Source organism: Oryx dammah, unplaced genomic scaffold (genome assembly GCF_014754425.2).
Source record: "Oryx dammah isolate SB20612 unplaced genomic scaffold, SCBI_Odam_1.1 HiC_scaffold_4, whole genome shotgun sequence".
NCBI classification, from domain to species: domain Eukaryota; kingdom Metazoa; phylum Chordata; class Mammalia; order Artiodactyla; family Bovidae; genus Oryx; species Oryx dammah.
Genome location: NW_024070188.1, coordinates 87,197,861 through 87,217,611, shown reverse-complemented (window position 1 = coordinate 87,217,611; position 19,751 = coordinate 87,197,861). Strand labels below are relative to the sequence as shown.

At 41.1% G+C, this 19,751-nt stretch overlaps 1 protein-coding gene across 1 annotated transcript in view; it reads left to right on the top strand.

The window, feature by feature from the left end:
• PDE10A (phosphodiesterase 10A) overlaps positions 1-19,751 on the top strand; it is a gene marked incomplete at its 5' end in the record, with an annotated part of 146,927 nt that overhangs the window by 25,077 nt on the left and 102,099 nt on the right. Inside the window, one exon of the mRNA XM_040238759.1 lies at positions 18,646-18,674. Coding sequence (XP_040094693.1) covers positions 18,646-18,674 — 29 coding nt within the window. The remainder of the gene's footprint in view (positions 1-18,645; positions 18,675-19,751) is intronic.

Here is a 19,751-nt window from a genome sequence, read left to right as displayed (position 1 = left end):
ATCAAAAGCATGGGCTCCTCGTTAATTTGTAAGAGTGTAAAAGGAGTATGACAAAAAAAAATTCGAGAATTACTTCACTCTAAGAATATCCCAGGTTTCTAATGCCTGGCTTTTAATGAAAGACTAAACTCTTTTAAGAAATTATGGTCTAAAAAGAGAATTCTAAAAACTCTGTGTAAGTAAGTATTATACTTTATGCAATAGAGTTGTTCATAATGTTTACATTCATTTAATTTCTTCAATTCTATAATATATTAGCATTTTCTGATATTGTTGAGCACATAAAATATGATGTTTGTCTCACTAATAGGTAGGACTTTTTGTTATTTAAAAGCCAATTCAGTGCATTATGACATTTTTTATTTGCTCAAGTTCATTAAATTCCCATCTTAACTGAAGTGTTTAGATTTGACATATTAATAGAAGCAAATCTAAAGAGTGTTGGAGTAAGGAAAGCGAGAAGGAACTTTTGAGATAAGCACTGTACTTCAAAAAAGCATATAAATTCTAGCATTTGTTTTCATAAAACATGAAAAATTCACTATGAGCCACTGTGCAGCTAGTATCAATTGTATGACTGGAAGTGTTGTAGACATACTGCCTTTTTATGAAAATATTCTAATTCATATGCGTCTTGAAAGTCTTGCTCAAATATGTGACCTGCCTCTCCTGTAATCATTTTTATTTTCCAGTATTTAGAATAGTGGTAAAATACACATAAACTTTGCCATTGGCACCGTTTTTAGATATACGTTCGTTGACATGTTATGCCACCATCACCACCATCCGTCTCCATGACTCTTCTAGGCCCATCAAACAATGATTTCCATCCCCCCTTCTCCATTGCTCTTAGAAATCACCGTTCTACTTTCTGTTATTTTGACTACGTATCTCATATTCCCTTCCACTTTCATCTCATATAAGCAGAATCATATAGTATTCTCTTTATGACCAGCGTATTTAATTTAGCATAATCTTCTGAAGGTTCATCGTGTTTTGACATGTATCAGAGTTTCCTCCCCCTTTAAGGTTGAGAACCGCTCTGCCGTGTGTCTGCACCGCGCCTTGCTTACCCACTTGGCTGTCGCGCTTCCACGGCCAGCTGTTTTGAATGAGGAGGCTCTGAACGTGGTTGTGCAGACCTCTCTTCCGTCTCTGCCTTCAGTTCTTTGGGGAGCATACTCAGAGGTGGAATTCCTGGACAGCGTCTGTTTTTAATTGAGGAGCCACCCTATAGTTTTCCATAACGAAACAGCATTTAATATCTTCACCAACAGCGCCCAAGGGTGCCAGTTTTCCCACAACCTCAGTAACACTCGTTTTCTATTTTTTTGATAATAGCTACTCTAGTGGGTGTGAGGTGGTACCTTGTAATTCTGACTTGCGTTTCCCTAATGATTAGTGGTGCTGAGCATGTTTTTATGTGCTCAGTCACCAGTTTCCTATCTTCTTTGGTGATGTGTCTATTCAAGTCCTTTGCTCATTTTTAATTTGGGTTGTTTATTAGTTCTAGAAATTCTTTATATATTCTGGATGTTAATCCCTTATCAGATATATTATTTTAAAATATCTTCTCCAGTTCTGCAGGTTGCCTTTTTAATTTGTTGATAGGACCTTTTGATGCCCCGATTTTTATGCAGCCCAGTTTTTCAGTTTTTTCTCTATGCCTTTGGTGTTGTGTCCAAGAAATCATTGATAAATCTATTATCATGAAGATTTTCCCCATTATTTTGTTTCATAGTTTTAGATCTTATATTTAGGTCTTTGATCCATTTTGGGTTAATTTTTCTATATGATGAAAAGACTCCATCTTCACTATTTTGCTTGTGGATATTCAGTTTTTCCCAGCACTATTTGTCAAAAAGATTTTCCTTTCATCAAGGGTGTCCTTAGCACTCCTGTCAAATTATGTGACTATATATGTGAAAGTTTATTTCTGAACTCTCTATTTTATTCCACTGACCTACATGTCTGACTTTAAGCCAGTACCAGAAAATATATCAGAAAATGTGAGTCCTCCAGCTTTGGTTTTGTTTTTTAAGTTGTTTTGGCTTTTTATGGTCCCTTGAGATTTTCTGTGCACTTTAGGATAGGTTTTCCTACTTGTTCACAAGTCACCTTTGGGATTTTGGTATGGATTGTATTGAACCCATAGACTGCTTTGCATAGTATTGGCATAGCAGCAATATTGAGTCTTCCCATCATAAACATGGAATGTGTTTCCATTTATGTTTGCTTTGTTTCATTAATGCTTTGTAGCTTTTATTGTACAAATCTTTCACCTCCTTGGTTGAATTATCAGTACTTCCTAAGTATTTTATTCTTTTTGATACAAGTGTAAATGGAATTGTTTTCTTAGTTTCATGCTTGCATTATTCATTGTCAGTATATAGAAAGGCAACTGATTTTTGTGTGTTGACTTTGTGTCCTGCTACTTTGCGTTTATTAATTTGAATTTGTGTGTGTGTGTGTGTGTGTGTAATCTTTAGAGTTTGTTACATATGAGGTCATATACAAACAGAGGTCTTTTTTCTACTTCTTTCCAAGTTGGATGCCTTTTATTTATTTTTCTTGCCTAATTATACAGTCTAGAACTTCCTCTATTATGTTGAATAAAAGCGTTGAAAGTGGGCATTCTTGGCTTATTCCTGATATTAAGGAAAAGGCTTCTCTTGTATTGAATGTGATGTTTGCTATGGGTTTTTCATTTCCGCGCTTTCGTTTTGTTGACATAGCTTCTGTTCTAGTTTGTTGAGCATTTTATCATGAAAGGGTGCTAAATTTTGTTAAATGCATATTCAGATTCAATTGAGATGTTGTGTTTTTTTCCCCCTTCTTTCTGTTAATTTGGCGTATTGATCATTTTTTGTAGGTTGATTCATTCTTGCATTCCAGGAATAAATCTCACTTGATCCTGGTATATAATTCTTTTAATATGGTGATAACTTGAGTTTGCTAGTATTTTATTGAGGATTTTTGCATCAGTATTCACAAGGAGATATTTTTCTGCAGTTTTCTTTTCTTGTAGTTAATCTTTGTAATGCTGGCTTCAAGCAAAAAAGTTTAAAAATGTTTTCTTCAACTTTTTGGAAAAGTATGAAAATGCATGGTGTTAGCTCTTCTTTAAGTGTTGGTGGCCCACTGGAGAAGGGAGTGGCAGACCACTTCAGTATTATCGCCTTCAGAAGCCCATGGACAGCATGAAAAGGCACAAAGATATGACACCACGAAATTAAAAGATATTTGCTCCTTAGAAGAAAAGCTATGACAAACCTAGACAGTGTATTAAAAAGCAAAGACATCACTTTGTTAACAAAGGTCCGTCTAGTCAAAGCTATGGTTTTTCCAGTAGTCATGTACATATGTGAGAGTTGGACCATAAAGAAAGCTGAGTGCCGAAAAATTGATGTTTTTGAATTGTGGTGTTGGAGAAGACTCTTGAGAGTCCCTTGGACAGCAAGGAGATCCAACCAGTGCCTTCTAAAGGAAATCAGTCCTAAATATTCATTGGAAGGACTGATTCTGAAGCTGAAACTCCAAAATTTTGGCCACTTGATGCAATGAGCCAGTTCATTGGAAAAGACCCTGATGCTGAGAAAGATTGAAGGCAGGAGAAGGGGATGACAGAGGATGAGATGGTTGGATGGCATCACTGACTCGATGGACATGAGTTTGAGTAAACTCTGGGAGATGGTGAAGGACAGGGAGGCCTTGGAGTGCTGCAGTCCACTGGGCTGCAAAGAATAAGGCACAGTTTAGCAACTGAATGACACCCAACGAAATGTTCGGTAGAATTCACTAGTGAAGCCATCAGATCCAGGGCTTTTCTTGGTCAAGTTTTTCTTCTTTTTTTAAAAATTCAATCTCCTACTAGTTATGGGTCTCTTCAGATTTTCTTTTTCTTCACTGTTTAATCTTAGTTTATATTTTATAATTTTTAGGAATTTGTCCTAAATTCCTTTATATTTCTAGGAATGTCACCATTTCATCCAGTTAATTCAGTTTGTTGATATGCAGTTGTTCCTAGTACTCTCTTATAATCCTTTTTATTTCTGTGGAATCAGTAGTAATACCTCCACTTTTATTTTTATTTTAATAATTAGAGTCTTTTTTTCTTAATCCGTCTATCAAGGTTTTATCACATTTTTGACCCTTTCAAAGAATCAGCTTTTGGTTTCACTGATTTTCTATTTTGTTTTTCCGTTTGTTTCATTTATCTCTGCTTGAATCTTTTTTATATTCTGCCTTCTGCTGGTTTCAGGCTTTTTTTTTTTTCCTAGTTGCTTTAGTTGTAAAGTTAGGTTGTGGTTTCGAGATCTTTCTTATTTTTTAATGTGAGCATTTATGGTTATAAATTTTGCCCTTACCACTACTTTTACTGTGTCCCATACGTAAGTTTGGTACTTTGTTAGTTTTTCTTTCCTGTTTTACATCTTTGTGTGTTTTCTAATTTCTATTGTGATTTCTTTTTTGAACCACTGGTTGTTAAAGAATGTGTTGTTTATTTTCACAAGTCTGTGACTTGTCCAGCTTTTCTTTTGCTGTTGATTCCTAACTCCATCTCATTGTGGTTGAAGAAGATGCTTTGCATCTATGTTTTTAGGTATTTTGAGACTTAATTTATGAGCTTAACCTGTGGTCTGTCCTGTGACGTGTCCCATTTGGGAAGAATGTATATGTTATTATTGTTGGGTGGAGTGTTCTGTATGTATATCTGTTTCATTTATTTGGTTTATTATGCTATTCAGATCCTATATTTCCTTGCTTATCTTCTGTCTGATTGGTATGTCCATTACTGGGACTAAGGTATTAAAGTTTTGAACTATTATTGTAGAACTGACTATTTCTGTTTCCGTTCTGTTCATTTGTGCTTCATGTATTTTCATGGCCTTTTATCAGGTGTGTAAATGTTTGTAACTTTTTAACTTGTTGCTATTTTGAGCATTTTATTAACATACAATGTCCTTTGTTTATTGTAACTTTTTTAGGTTAAAAAATGTGGAGTTACAAAATTATGGTAATATCAGTACTAACTTGTAAACAAGCTTTTAAAAAATGTATTAGCCTCAAATCATATAGAAGACAAAACTTCAAACAGCTGTTAAAGTAATTTTTGTTGTTTAGTCGCTCAATTGTGTCCGACTGTTCTGCAACCCCATGGACTGTGTGTAGCCTGCCAAACTCCTTTGTGCACTGGATTTCCCAGGCAAGAATACTGCAGTGGGTTGCCATTTCCTTCTCCAGGGGATCTTCCTGCCCCAGGGACTGAACTCAGGTCTCCTACATTGCCAGGCAGATTCTTTACCCCTGAGCCACCTGGTAATACCAGCTTTAATCATTCTGCACCTGTTTACTTTTACTGAGACATTCATTTTTTTCATATGACTTTGAGTTACTATCTGATGTCTTTTTATTTCAACTTGCAGAACTCCATCTGGCATTTCTTGTGAAGCAGGACTAAAGGTTATAAACTATCTTTGTACCTGAGAATGATGTACATTTTCTTTTGCTTGTGAAAGATAGTTTTACTGATATAGGATACTTAGTTGATAAACTTTTTTCTTTCAGAACTTTAAATACGTTGGCCCACTGCCTTCTGGCCTCCAAATTTTCTGATGAAAAATCTGTGGATAATCGTATTGAAGGTCTTTGTGTGTGAAGAGTCACTTTCTCTTTTTCTACTTTCAAATCTCTTTCTATTTTTTTAAAGTTTGATTATAATATATCTTGTATCGGTCCCTTTGAGTGCATGTACTTGGAATTTAACCTTCTTGGATATTTATATTCATGTCTTTCATTAAATCTGGGAAGCTTTCTGAGATTTATTTCAATATTCTCTACACCTTGTCTTCCTCTTCTGAGACTCCCACAATACACGTGTCTGTTCACGTGGTGGTCTTCCACAAATCCTTTGTGCTCGGTTCAATTTGAGCAAGTTTAAAGTCTTTTAAAATCTTTGTCTATTGACCTCCCATTAGTTCTTTCTTTAGGGAGAGTCTGTGTTGCTCTATTTTTTTTCCCTTTGGGTGTGTCATACTGTACGGTTTCTCTGTGTACCTTGATTTTTTTTTAATTGTGTATCTGCATGTAAGACATAACTCTTAAAGCCAGATTCTTTCCTTTCTCCAGGATTTGTAATTTTTCGTTTGTTTGTTTTTCCATTGCTGTAGGCTTTGTGCAGAGGATCAGCTTAAAGTGTAAGCTGCAAACGTTCTTAGGTCTTTGCTAAGCTTGTGTCTTTCCCTGAACATAGATACTATATGCAGATGCTTTGGAATGTCTTTAATGCCTGGCCCCCCCGGGGGGAAAAGAGAGAAATGGAGGATGGGGAAGAAGAGGACGCGCCTTTTAAATCCCTTGACAGTCTCTTTAGGCAGAAGAGAGGGACAGTCGGGGGAAGTGCAGCAACAATGGTGACCCACCTCCTTGTTTGCACCTCTGAAATCAGAAACAGCAGTCAGTGACTGGATCACAGGCCCTTGATATTTGGAGGTCAAGGTCCTTTTTACCCACCTTGACTCCCACACGCTCTGTGCAGGCTGCTGCAAGAACACTGCATAGCTGCCTGCCGTGGAGTGGGGAGCGGAGAGCTGGCACTGTGTTTGGAGCTGAAACTGAGCAAAATTAACTGTAATTTACCATCCAGATGTTCCCTGGAAGTTGCAGTCCTTCAGTAGGCTCCAGACTTTCAAATAATTACATCTAACAGATTCTGCCAGTGCAATTATTGTCTGGTGAAAGTGAAAGTAGCTAAGTCACATCCAACTCTGTGACCCCATGGACTGCATAGTCCATGGAATTCTCCAGGCCAGAATACTAGAGTGGGTAGCTGTTCCCTTCTCCAGGAGATCTTTTCAACCCAGGGATCGAACCCAGGTCTCCCACATTGTGGGCAGATTCTTTACCAGCTGAGCCACCAGGGAAGCCCAAGAATCCTGGAGTGGGTAGCCTTTCTTTTCTCCAGCAGATCTTCCCGACCCTGGAATCGAGCTGGGGTCTCCTGCGTTGCAGGCGGATTCTTTACCAGCTGAGCTACCAGGGAAGCGGGGCGACTAATTTTCAGAATTCTCTTTCCCCCTCAGGCAGTCTTATGGTGTATTTCCCCCATTAGTTTGTATTTCCTTATTTTACAATATATAATTTTTTAATCAGACTCTTTATTCATTAAACATCCTTTGATGTAATAAAGTGAAGTAGCATCAGTTGCATATTCTAAATTTCAAAATTTTATCCCTAGTGCTAATTTTTATTGCTTTGAAATGCAACAAAACTCGATCTTTAATATTTTGCTCCCTCCTCTGATTTTAGATGTAGAAGTAGTGCTTCCTTTCCTTTTAAGTGCGTTTTACCTTCATTTAAAGTGCTGATGGCTTGACCCTTACAGACCGTACCACCACTTCCCGAACCTTGTCAAAGTAAATCTGTGAAACAGATCTTTTAAAAATAATTGTAAAGTGTTTCATACATGTAACTGTAGGTCCATACAAATTGCTTATATAACTTATAGAACTTGCATGTGATGTGTTGAAAAGTCAAAGTTTTGCCTGACATCCACATGAATGACGAATGTGAAGGAAGGAAGCAGTACTGTGGGGGGTGGCTTCTGTTGGCTCAGCCAGGTGATAAATTTTCCGGAATGTTATGATCCAGTTGATGTCAAAGTTGGTAGCTTGAAATCAGCCATGGGTTAAGTATTTACTCCACAGAAACCAGCAAGTGCTACGAATCAGAGTTTTACTTATTTTCCTTCAGAGTTGATCAACATTTCGTATCAGTCTACCAATGTGAGGTCACCAAGCTTGGAATTAAGAAGAGATAAACAGTAGCACACCCGTTACATAGTATTTCTGTCACAGATGCAGTAGGCATGGCCTCAAGGGGGCAGATCACAGTAAAATGTCATAAAATGATTAGAGAATGGTGAGTTTTCAATATTTACTACCTTTAAAATGTTTGTTTACATAATTAGGTTTTTAATAATGACTATTTTAACAACCAGCTTGCAAAATTCTAGAAAATTTAATAATTGGTTCTTTCAAGCCTGTACAAGCTGATTTTAGTACATCATAGGAATATTTATACCACAGAGATTGGAAAATGATACAAATTAGAGCGTACTTTCCCACAGGAGTCATTTGTTAAACATTCACCAGCTTACCACTGGAGATAAGCCCTACAGTGATTCTGAGGTCCTCTGAAAATTAATGAAAATTTTAGAAGTTCAGTTATCCTGGGTCACTGCCTGCAAAGTAATATGAAAATTAACCTCGTGCGCCTCCCACTACAAAAAAGTTAGCATACAGCTGGTGGTCTGTTCAGGTCTGGAAGAAGTGTGTTCCACTCCTAAGAATGTTCTTTGTCCTGTGTAGTAGACGGTACAAGAGGCTGGGCTTCGGACTTAGAACACGCACAGTCTGCCTGTAACAGACCCAGGCCATGAGGCAAGTGACTTTGCTTCTGGTGCCGTATGACCTGGCATACCCTGTGATGGAGATGTATCAGTGATGAGAAAGGCAGAGTTACCCGAGGGAGTGGGGAGGACTTGCCTGGACCTGAGGCCACTCATCTGGGTGTCTGCTGGCGACCTTTGCTTTCTGCTGACGTTAAATACACAAGTTTCACGGCAGTGGCCTGCTACATTAAGGACACCCTTGAACTACAGTGCCTCTTTTTTTTTCTGAGTCTAACACTTCGAATATTTCATTACTATTTGCGCTTGTGCATTTCGCTAGTGTGTGGCACACACAGAAATAACATTAACTGCGAGTGCAGCTCGGAGCCGTTGCTTTGAGCTGGGCCAGCCGCAAGCAGCTTTACGAAAACAAGTGCTAATCCAGTTGTTCCTGGATAAAAGACGACACTTTGAACTCTGAGTTCAGCATCACTCACATTTGTTATCCCATATTCAAATGAAAGGTCTTTGATGACTCTTATGTATTGATTTCAGACAAACATCACGAAAATAATGACATCAGCCACCTCCATAGGTTCATTCACTGTAAAGCCGAATTACAGTTTTGAAGATGTTTGCGACTGTCCGAGTCCTCGGGCTGACTCCTCACGCGGCAGGCATCCGGCAGCGCCCCCTGAACATTTTGTCACTTTCTCAGCCACTGTGGGTGCTTCTCTGGTCAATACAGTAACACTAACTTACCCTCAAGTCAGTGGCTGTGACGCTTCTAGTATGAAAAGCTATTACAAGCAACTTGGGGCTTTTAAAGAGGGCACCATGTCTACATTTAAAATATTCAATTCTTTTCTCTTTATATGCTGAATGAAGGTGAAGGTGAAGTCGCTCAGTCGTGTCCGACTCTTTGCGACCCCGTGGACTGCAGCCTACCAGGCTCCTCTGTCCAGGGGATTCTCCAGGCAAGCATACTGGAGTGGGTTGCCATTTCCTTCTCCAGAGGATCTTCCCGACCCAGGGATCAAACCCAGGTCTCCCGCATTGGAGGCAGACGCTTTAACCTCTGAGCCACCAGGGAAGCCTATATACTGAATGATTGGTCTCAAAATAACCTTGCAACTTTGGTCTCGAAATAACCTTGCAACTTAACTGGTACCACAGTACTGTTGGCAAATGTTCTGTTGCATAAGGCAGGATAAGGTAAATTATTAAAGCCAAAAGGGTGATCTTTTATCCTATTTTTTTTTTTCTTATTTACAGTTTCACCCTGTTCCTTTGGAGTAGATTCCTCCCACCCATGAGTCGGAGAATCTTCTCATAAGTCAGTTTCATCTTTTTCAGTGTCTTTAGACATAAACGGTGCAGCTGTAGGTTGAGAGAATGAGTCAACTAAGCTCCCCTTTTAAAGGCTAAAGACCTATCCTTAAATATAAGAAAATGTACTATGTGTGAATTTTGTTTTTAGGATAAAATAATTAAAATATTAAATTCTAAATAATAATAGTTTGGGGTGAAGTGTACATTTTTCTGTGTTTGTGTAGGTGCAAAGAACTTGGGAATCCAAAGTAGCCATTTATCAGATGTTACTGAAGTTGCAGAGGCTGGAGCGGGGCTGACCAAGGGCAGCAAACGCAAGGGCTGCTCCACTGAGAGCATGGACAGCCTCTGCAGGCTCACATACTGATGCCTGAAAGCAGCGACCTTAAAACATTGTAGAAAATATTCAGATACAATGGATGCATTCCACTACTGTGGGAGCATTATGTAGCCTCTGAAAAATACAACATGTATTTGTGGAAAAATAAGAAATAGGGGAGAGAGTTGGATTTTAGTGTTATTATGAAAATAGTTTACTCGTGAACCCTCTGAATGGTCTCTGGGAATGCCAGAGGCCTCTGGACCACATGTTGATAATTGCTGTTACTCAGTGGAAATGATGACTTTGAATGCAAAGCTGGACTCCCACCTGTGACTGAGTGAAGAAGGTAGCAAAGTCTTTCCTCGAGAAGCAGTTATCAATTGGACAGTAATGGACAAAACCAGCCACTTTAGTCTCTGAATGTCAACCAGTGGCATACAGCAATTCGAGAGACATTCATAATTTGAAAACTGTGACCTTCAGTTTGCAGATAAATTCAGGTAAGAGGCATGGCTATTCATCATGTTATGGTCTGGAGCTTCTTCCGTTGTGCCCTGTCCCCGCTTGGAGCAGAGGTTCTGACAGCTTCTCTACAAGTTGAAAGGGTTCACTCAACTGGGAGGCGCCACCATCTTTGGAGCTTTGGAGGCCAGTGAGTGGGGGAGGGCTGGCAAATCTCGGGCTGTGCCAGCCTGAGATCTCGGTGAGACGGAGGCAGACACGCTCCTGACTGAGGACACGCACAGGTTTGTGGAGAAGCTTCTGCTGGTCCCCCTTGGAAAGGGCCCAGACAACACAGAACTCGGGAAGAACTGAAGGAGGTTTGGATTCTGGGCAGATCCACCAGCAGCTGATGGAGAATGCAAAACTTCCCGTTAGAAACTAGACGTCTTGAATGCCGTTAGAAACTAGACGTCTTGAATAAAGCAGACTCCTGGAAAGGTCAAATCACCAAAACTGACATAACAAGAAACAGAAAATCTAAGCAGGTCTTAGTAATTGAACGTATTTCCGCAGCCCAGAGCTTGTCCTCGCATGGCTGTACTGACGGATCGGGTCAGGTGTTGTAAATGGAGTTACTACCAATCCTTCTCCAACTCTTTTCGGAAAGAGAGGAGGGAGAAAAACTTCCCAGCTCTTCTCTGAGTCATGTATTAACCTGATGAGAAAACCAGACTAAAACATCACAAGACAAGTCTCCCCTGAACATACATGCAATAACCCCTAAATAAAATCAGGAAACCAAATCTAGTAACATATTAAAAATATGATATGGTATGACCCTGTATGAATACCATTTGTTTAATATCAGTAAATCAATTACTTAAACTTATTAGAGTTAACACAATTATCTTAATATAGAAAAAGGTTTTGACAGAATTCAATATCCATTCATGATGAAAACTGTCAGAGAATTAGGAGAAGTGAACTGTTAACTTGAGCAGTAAAAAACAGGACGTATCTAGGTTTAAGTGGAAGAACTAAATCTTTTTTCCACAGATACATGATCCTGGATGTGGAAAATTTTCAAATATTCCACAGAAAACTGCTAAAATTAATGAATATATGAGCAAGGTCTCAGGATACAAGGACTAATATAGAAAAAAGGTCCAGACGCAAAAATCAATCCCATTTCTATCTACCAGAAAGGAACAGTCAGAAACTAAGAAAATAGTTTTATTCATAATAGCCTCAAAAAATTAAAAAGCTTAGGAATAAATTTAGCAAAGAAACACAAATTTCATACACTGAAATCTATAAATCTTGCTGAGAGGGAGGAAAGAAAAATCTGAATAAATGGAGACAGATGTCATGTTCGTGGGTTGGGAGAATCAGTATTGCCAGGATGACAGTTCTCCCCAAATTAATCTATATATTCAATGCATTACCTCTCAAAATCCAGGAGGGATTTTTTATACAAATTGAGAGGTTGATTGTAAAAGGTAAAGGACCTAAAAGAGCCATAATAATTACAAAAGTAAAGTTCAGTTTTGAGGAGTTACATTACTTAGTTTCAGAACTTACTGTATTAATGGTATTTCAGCTCTGTTGTCCTGCCTTACAGATAGGTCAGTGCAGCAGAATTCAGAGTCCAGGCAAAACCCTCACGTGGTCAAATGATTTTCAACAAAGATGTTGAAACAGTTCCTTAGAAGGAAGCATAGTTGTTTTTCCTCGCATTATAAACTAAAATTAATTTAATAGATCATATATCTAATTGTAAGAGCTAAAATTTTGAAATTCCTAGACAAAATAGGAAACAAAAAATTCATGATTTTGGGTGGGCCAAAGAGTTATTTTATATAATACCTAAAGCAGGATCCTTAAAATAAAATTCTTTTGGAAAAACAGACTTCATTAAAAACATATCTAGAATATATAAAGATACGTTAAACTCAGAAGATAGACAACCCAATGTATAAACAGACAACAGATTTGGATATGCATTATCCCAGAGAAGTATGCAAATGACTGGTAAGTCTTCTCAACATCATTAACTATTAGGGGAACGCAGCAAGATGTTATATACTCACCAAGTATGAAAGAAAAATGACACTGTCCAGTATTGATGACGATGAAGATAAACTGGTATCTGCAATTCACTTTTGGAAAAGTAAAATGGTAATGGTGCTTTGGAAAACAATTGATCAGTTTCTAAGAAGGTTAAACTTACTTTATTGATACTCATCAAATCTACTCCTAAGTGTCTGTCCAAGAGAAGGGGAAGTGTGACCATACAAAAGATATGTATCCAATAGTTCCTAGGAGCATTGTTCAGAATAGCTCCAAATCAAAAACAATTGAAATGTCTGTGAGCTGGAAAACGGCTAAAAAGAATGTGATATACCCATATAATAGGAATACTATTTGATAATAAGAAATACTGATACATGTTCTAACAAGGATGAACCTCAAAATATTATGCTATTGGAAGAAGCCAGATACAGCGAGTTCTGTATTGTGTGATTCCACTTATTTGAAATGCCCGGAAAATGTGACTCTGAGAACAGAGAGACGTCCCTGATGTGACTGGTTGCGGTGGGAACGGGGATTGAATGTACCGGGGCGTAAGGGGACTGCGGGGGGTGGAGTGTCTCAACTAGATTGATGAGAGCCCGTCACACCTCTGTAAATCGATTGGAATCACTGAGTTGTATACTTATCATGGGTTAATTTTATGGCATATAAATTGGGCTTTAGTAAAGCTGCTAATGAAAAATCAATATCACTGCATATGTCTTAAAGTAGCTACTTTTAAACACACTGACCATATTTTTACAAACATTTCTTAGAGAAAATGTGAGCTAAATTTTTTCACAGATCTACATTTTAAGATGTAGATTTACAGATGACCACTAGGCCTGTTGAGGGGAAAGCTGAGGTTCTTTTGTTAAAAGCATTGTTTAGTCTACTGATCTATATTTAGTTTCTCCTTATTTGCCTAAAGATTTAATGACGGAAGATGGCTAGAAGATTTAGAGAAATGATTGTCCTGCTAGCCATTCATTCGTTCATGGGGGATAACAATGGAATAAAAAAGAATAGTAATCTAACAGGAAATAAGATTTTTCATTTCCTCCTAAAATACTGGGGAGATGTTGTATTTTATATATTTAACGCACTTGTCTACAAATATCAAGATTTAGTATTTTATCATCTCACAGTATTAAAACCACCTATCAAAATCTTTTGTCATTTTTTCTTCTTCCTGTAACATTAGTGAACATTACATTTTCCTTCTAAGTTGATGATAAGAAAATTATCATGATATTAGTTGCCATTTTGGCTTCAAACCTCCAGGTTTTTATATTAATATCTGTGTTTCCATTTCTACAGCCTTGAAGGTATGGTTGTGAGGGTTTATATTTTGAAATGTTCATTTGATTTGTTTACTCATTTTTAACTACTATCAACATTTTATGAAAATCTTTTCTGGTAAATTAGAAGAGCTCATGACGTCACACACGGATGGGCCCTTTGACCTATCCTAGACAGTTGTTTACATTTTGTATCCAGCATAACTGTGGCTTCAGTCTGTTATACGAGAAACTGATTCCATTTTTTTCTGTACTTTTGGTGCTATTGTTGTTCAGTTGCTAAGTCACGTCCGACTCTGTGACCCCGTGGACTGCAGCAGGCCAGGCTTCCCTGTCCTCCTCTCTCTCCCACGTTTGCTCACACTCGTGTGCATCGAGTCGGTGGTGCCATCCAAGCACCTCATCCTCTGTTGTCCCGTTCTCCTCCTGTCCTCAATCAGCATGAGGGTCTTTTCCAATGAGTACTTAACTCAAAAATAAGTACTTGCTGGAAGGTGTACTTACTGGGATATTCTCCAGGAAAGTTTTTGCTGCATGGGCTATTTTTTCTAAGGCTTTAAAAAATCATTAAAATGATGTTTAGATTGAAGATGGTTTCTTCTTGTCTTAAAAATTTTTTTTCTCTTTAACAAGCATCAATATTCCCTTTCTGAAATTGCTTAAATTTTTTTCGTGTTTGTTCATCCCATTAGAAATGAAGTCTAAGAACAAGGATAAATGCCCGGCACATAATGGATCCGTAGTGCACATTTGTTGAGTAAACAAACGTTTGCAGAAACCCAGTGCCGCATAACAATTAAGTGTCTGCTGTTGTGAACGTTTTGGTTGCTCACTTGATAGTCACGAAGGGCTCAAAACCTGGCCTCCGTGTCCATTTCTTTCTTTGCCGTGACTCCTTATCCTTTCACGTGCAAGTGAGCGCCCTGGCCGCTCGCTCAGGAGTGCACGGGAGTGCAGAGTCCTCCCGGGGTTGTGGGTTCGTAGGACGGTCTAGTGGAGAAGGCGATGGCCCCCACGCCATGCTCTCGCCTGGAGAATCCCGTGGACCGAGGAGCCTGGAGGCTGCAGTCCCTGGGGTCGCCGAGAGTCGGACACGACTGAGCGACTTCCCTTTCACTTTCCCCTTTCACGCACCGGAGAAGGAAATGGCGCCCCACTCCAGCGTTCTTGCCTGGAGACTCCCAGGGACGGGGGCGCCTGGCGGGCCGCCGTCTGTGGGGCCGCGCCGCGGCGGGCACGACTGAAGCGCCGCGGCAGCAGCAGGGCGGCCCAGGTCGGGCCCGGGCCCTCCGCTGGCCGGCGGCCTGTTCGGGACCCGGTCGCCGAGCGGGAGGCCGGCCGGGGGCCGAGAGGGAAGCCTGGCCGGCCGTCCGCCGCGGCGCCCGCCGTCACGCCCTCCCCGTCCGGGGAAGGACGGGCTCCCTGGGGGCCGCCGCTCTTGGCGCCCGTGGTAGTCGTTTGGCGGCGTTGTCCTCGCTGTGGGTCTCGTTCCCCAACCGGGGGCCACGGGGTCAGCGTCCAGGGGCCACCGGGGAAGTCCCCAAGTCAGGGGCTTTGTGACTTGGCAACTGTTCTTGTGGAAAGAAAATGAGTTTTCAGTGTCAAATCATGTGCGTAGGATGTTGCTTCCCTTCAGACTTAGAGGCCGTCAGGCAGTCCCACGTCTTGCCGGGTACAGCAGCGCGTGAGCGCCGCCGGCTCGCGAGCCCCGCGCGCGCCGAGCCTCGGGCCGAGCGGCCTCTGGGGCGCCCCCCTCCGGCCGGCCCTCCGCGCAGCACTCACCCGGGCAGGCAGTGTCTTCAGGGTGCTGGCCCTTCCTTGGGCAAGAGAGCTCGATGGAACTTCCAAATACTGGAAGCCAGTTTCCCTTATCCTAACCAGTTGACTGCGCTCGTTAATCCCCTCAGCTGAATTGCTGAATTCCCTAAATGTAATGGACTTGACATTCACTTAGCAGGAACTGTTTGGCTTCCGAGTCGGAAGAAGAGGTAGAAGATACAGTCTTAAATCTGTACACCAGGTGAAAAAGCCAGATGTTAAGATATAGATAGCATTTTTCTTTCAAATACTTTAGACTGTCCATCAAACCAAAAGAGGAGTTGGTTTGTATAAATACTTATCAGCAGAGTATCCTTTGCACGCTCAAGTTGGAGAAGCACTCAGCCAAACTGAAGGAAAGAGCAAAGGGGACGTTTATATACAGACGTCCGGACATTTGAGCTCTTCCTCCCTTGAACTACCTTCCGAGTCGTGGTGATGATTGGACAGTGGACGGCCCCAGAGCATCGCAGCCTGGACGCTCCACTTGGTGCCTCAATCCGCCTGTGCACATGACTGCTACCTGCCATCGCCCGAGCGTTAATCACCCTGCACTTTTCACCCCCTGTTTACTGAACTTCTTCGATAAAAATCTAACAGAGTTAGTTGGTCTCTGGAACTTTATAATCTGTTAGCTTGTTGCGATGATTAAATAGTTTCATCTTCAGAGAGCTTTAGAAAAGAATAAGAGGTTAGGAGGTAAGGAATAAGTGAATTTTTTTAATTAAATGACTTCAGTATATAAGATAAACTCCGTGTTTTCCCTATAACATGGTTACATTCTTACGGAAATCAGATGCAATATTCAAATCATTATGGAACAAATATAACAAAAATATATAAGAAATATGTGTTAACATAGTAATACAAGAATAGCTACTGTTTACTGAACATCTACTATCTGCTAGTTCCAAGCCTGCTAATTTTGAGAAAGTCCCCAGGTAAAGGCAATATGCTTGCATGCTAAGTCGCTTTAGTTGTGTCTGACTCTTTGCGACCCTATGGATTGCAGCCTGCCAGGCTCTTCTGTTCATGGGATTCTTCAAGCAAGAATACTAGAATGGGTTGCTATGCTCTCCTCCAGGGAATCTTCCAAACCCAGGGATCTAACCTGACAGCCTTGTGTCTCTTGCATTAGCAGGTGGGTTCTTTACCACTAGCGCCACCTGGGAAGCCCTTTGATGTCTAATTTACTATAAATTCTGAAGCATCCAAAGGGCATGATCAGTTCACTTCAGTTCAGTTCAGTCGCTCAGTCATGTCTGACTCTTTGCGACCCCATGGACTGCAGCATGCCAGGCCTCCCTGTCCATCACCAACTCCCAGAGCTTGCTCAAACTCATGTCCATTGAATCGGTGATGCCATCCAACCATCTCATCCTCTGTTGTCCCCTTTTCCTCCCACCTTCAATCTTTCCCAGCATCAGGGTCTTTTCCAGTGAGTCAGTTCTTTGCATCAGGTGGTCCAAAGTATTGGAGCTTCAGCTTCAACCTCAGTCCTTCCAATGAATATTCAGGACTGATTTCCTTTAGGATGGACTGGTTGGGTCTCCTTGCAGTCCAAGGGACTCTCAAGAGTCTTCTCCAAAACCACAGTTCAAAAGCATCAATTCTTCAGCATTCAGCTTTCTTTATAGTCCAACTCTCACATCCATAACTGACTACTGGAATGATAGATAGTGATAGATGGAATATTTTTTGAAAGATAAACTGTGTAGGTGAACGTATGTGTGTGTGTGTGTGTGTGTGTGTATACATGATTTCCAGGGCAGATACTGAATTCAGGGATCAGCTTCGAGGTGACTGGTTGATATGTGCTTTGGGACTATACTTAATATTATTTGTGGAAATGGGTGGTAAGCTGTAAATCTGAAAAAGATTAGAAACGAGGAAACGCCAGGACTCAGTGGTTTGGTTAATAAGGATGTTGAAGGAGAAGGAAGAGCCGGCGTCCTGTCTGGGCCTGTGGGACACACTTTCGTCAGTGCTCCGGCGGGGGAGGCCGGGCTCTGGTGTGGCAGAGGACACGCTAGAGACTTGGTGTGCTAAGTGCGTGCTGAGGGTGGTAGTGAGACAGGGTTTCCTTGCTAAACAAGGCACAAGAAGGCAGCTGCGCTAAATTAAAGGCTGCCTCCCAGCGAGGGGTCTGGAGAGGGGTCTCCAGCCCCCAGCCCCACCCTCTGGAAGGGCCACATCAACACATTTCCTCTGGGTCAGAACTAGTTCCCGGGCACAGGTTGCTTACAGCCGGCGGACCTAAAGTGGCGTCTTGGCTGGTTCGTTTCTCATACCCTGTTGGTTACACAGGCATAGTCTGGCCATGTAGCCAGCCTCGCAGGGAGAGCCTGTCAGAGGGCCCCACCTAGGCCAGGACAACCCGTCAGCCTTAATTTACCAGCAAACAGTGCTGCCCTGCTGGTAGAGACAAGCCCGCCGCCTCCCGGGCCCGTGGTGCAGAGCAGCCTGTTGGTGGGAGTGGTCTGTGCCTTCACCAGGCCGTGCAGACACAGGTCTCATTTCAGCAAACGCGAGATGCTGGCGTCAGGCCTGACAGCATGGGTGCTAATGGCCTTTTGAGACATTCATGTGGATTGTGTCATTCAGAATATTGCAAATACTACAATCCCATTTTTAGGTATATGTATTGGATAAAATACAGTGTAGCCATATTTTCAGGCAATACTATTTGAGAATCTCTAAAAAGGTAATCATGAAAATGATTAACAAGCTGTTGTGTTATTTCATTTCCCTCCAAAATTGCTACCTACATACATCCAACTCTGAATATACTATGTTTTTTACCTTACAGAGTTTTAAAACCAAATTTTTAGATATCACAAGAGGAAGGATTGCAAATAGCCTTCTGGTTTACAGAGAGTGAATGACACGTTCTGTGTTTTTCAGAAACTATCCAGAGCTTCTAACGTTATTTTTTTTTTCTCCCTCCCTTCTTCATCCCCTAGATGAATCAGCTCCTAAGGAAGTCAGCAGGGTAAGTAATGTGAATATAATTTTTTTTACTACAATGTAGAAAGTATATTCTTTTGCATATTTTTTCAGTGCTCTAACACGCTAAAGTGTTAGAAAAATAATTACAAAACCTGAGCGCCCTCTCCGAAGTGTCACTCGTGAGCATGGAGTGAAGCCAGTGGCAGGGCGGGTGGGGGGAGGTGTGAAAGCAGACGGCTCAAACTGATCACGGTGAGCAGACTCGTCCCGCGCGGCCTGCACGTGCTCAAGGAGTTTTCTGCTGCCAACAGTCAGAGATTGAGAGAGTGCTTGTTAAGATGGGATTTCTGGCTTCTCTTGAAACACCGTAAGATGAGGCAGCGCCTCCGTGGAGTTCGCAGGTTGTGACAGTTGCTCCGGCCGCCCCCTCGTGGTCCCCTGCTAAGTGGCTTCGTGCTGCCTGGCTGACCCTGCCTGTGAATTCATGCACCTCCATTCTGGGAGAGCAAAAGGTGACTCCGCCTGGATCAAGGATGTGACATTCTTCAGTACTTTCACAAATGTTAAATACACTGTTTTCATACCCAAGAGAAATGCTTTAAGAGAGTTAGCAAATTTAAGAGCTGTTACAAAATGATAATTCTGTGATTACGCATAAAGTGGAGCTTAATTCTGTATCCTGTTGACAGATAAAGATCTTAACAGGTGGAATCAGTGTGGAAAATATTCAGTCGGAATTATACCTGATACAGCTTTGTGTAAGCGATCACTCTATCATATGATAGAAACTGAAGTGCTGTTCATCAGAGTCGCGTATTCAGATACATTCCTTTATTCTGTATTATCTGAAGAAATGAATCTTTAAAATGACCAGGGCTATTGCTGGAGACCGGGCAGGGTTCCCCCTGCCCATAGCAACCTAACAGACTTAAGATTCTGGAAGTCTTAGGTTTTCCTGGATATGGTGGATATGGCACTATTAGCTTCGCGTCTTCTGGGCTCACAGTTGGAACGTTCCCAAGTCTGAGTGTTTCAGCGTATATCAGGGGCAGAGAGATCAGACTGGAATTTTTACAGCTACGGAGAGCAGCAGAAATGGCTGAAAGCAATGTATGAGGAT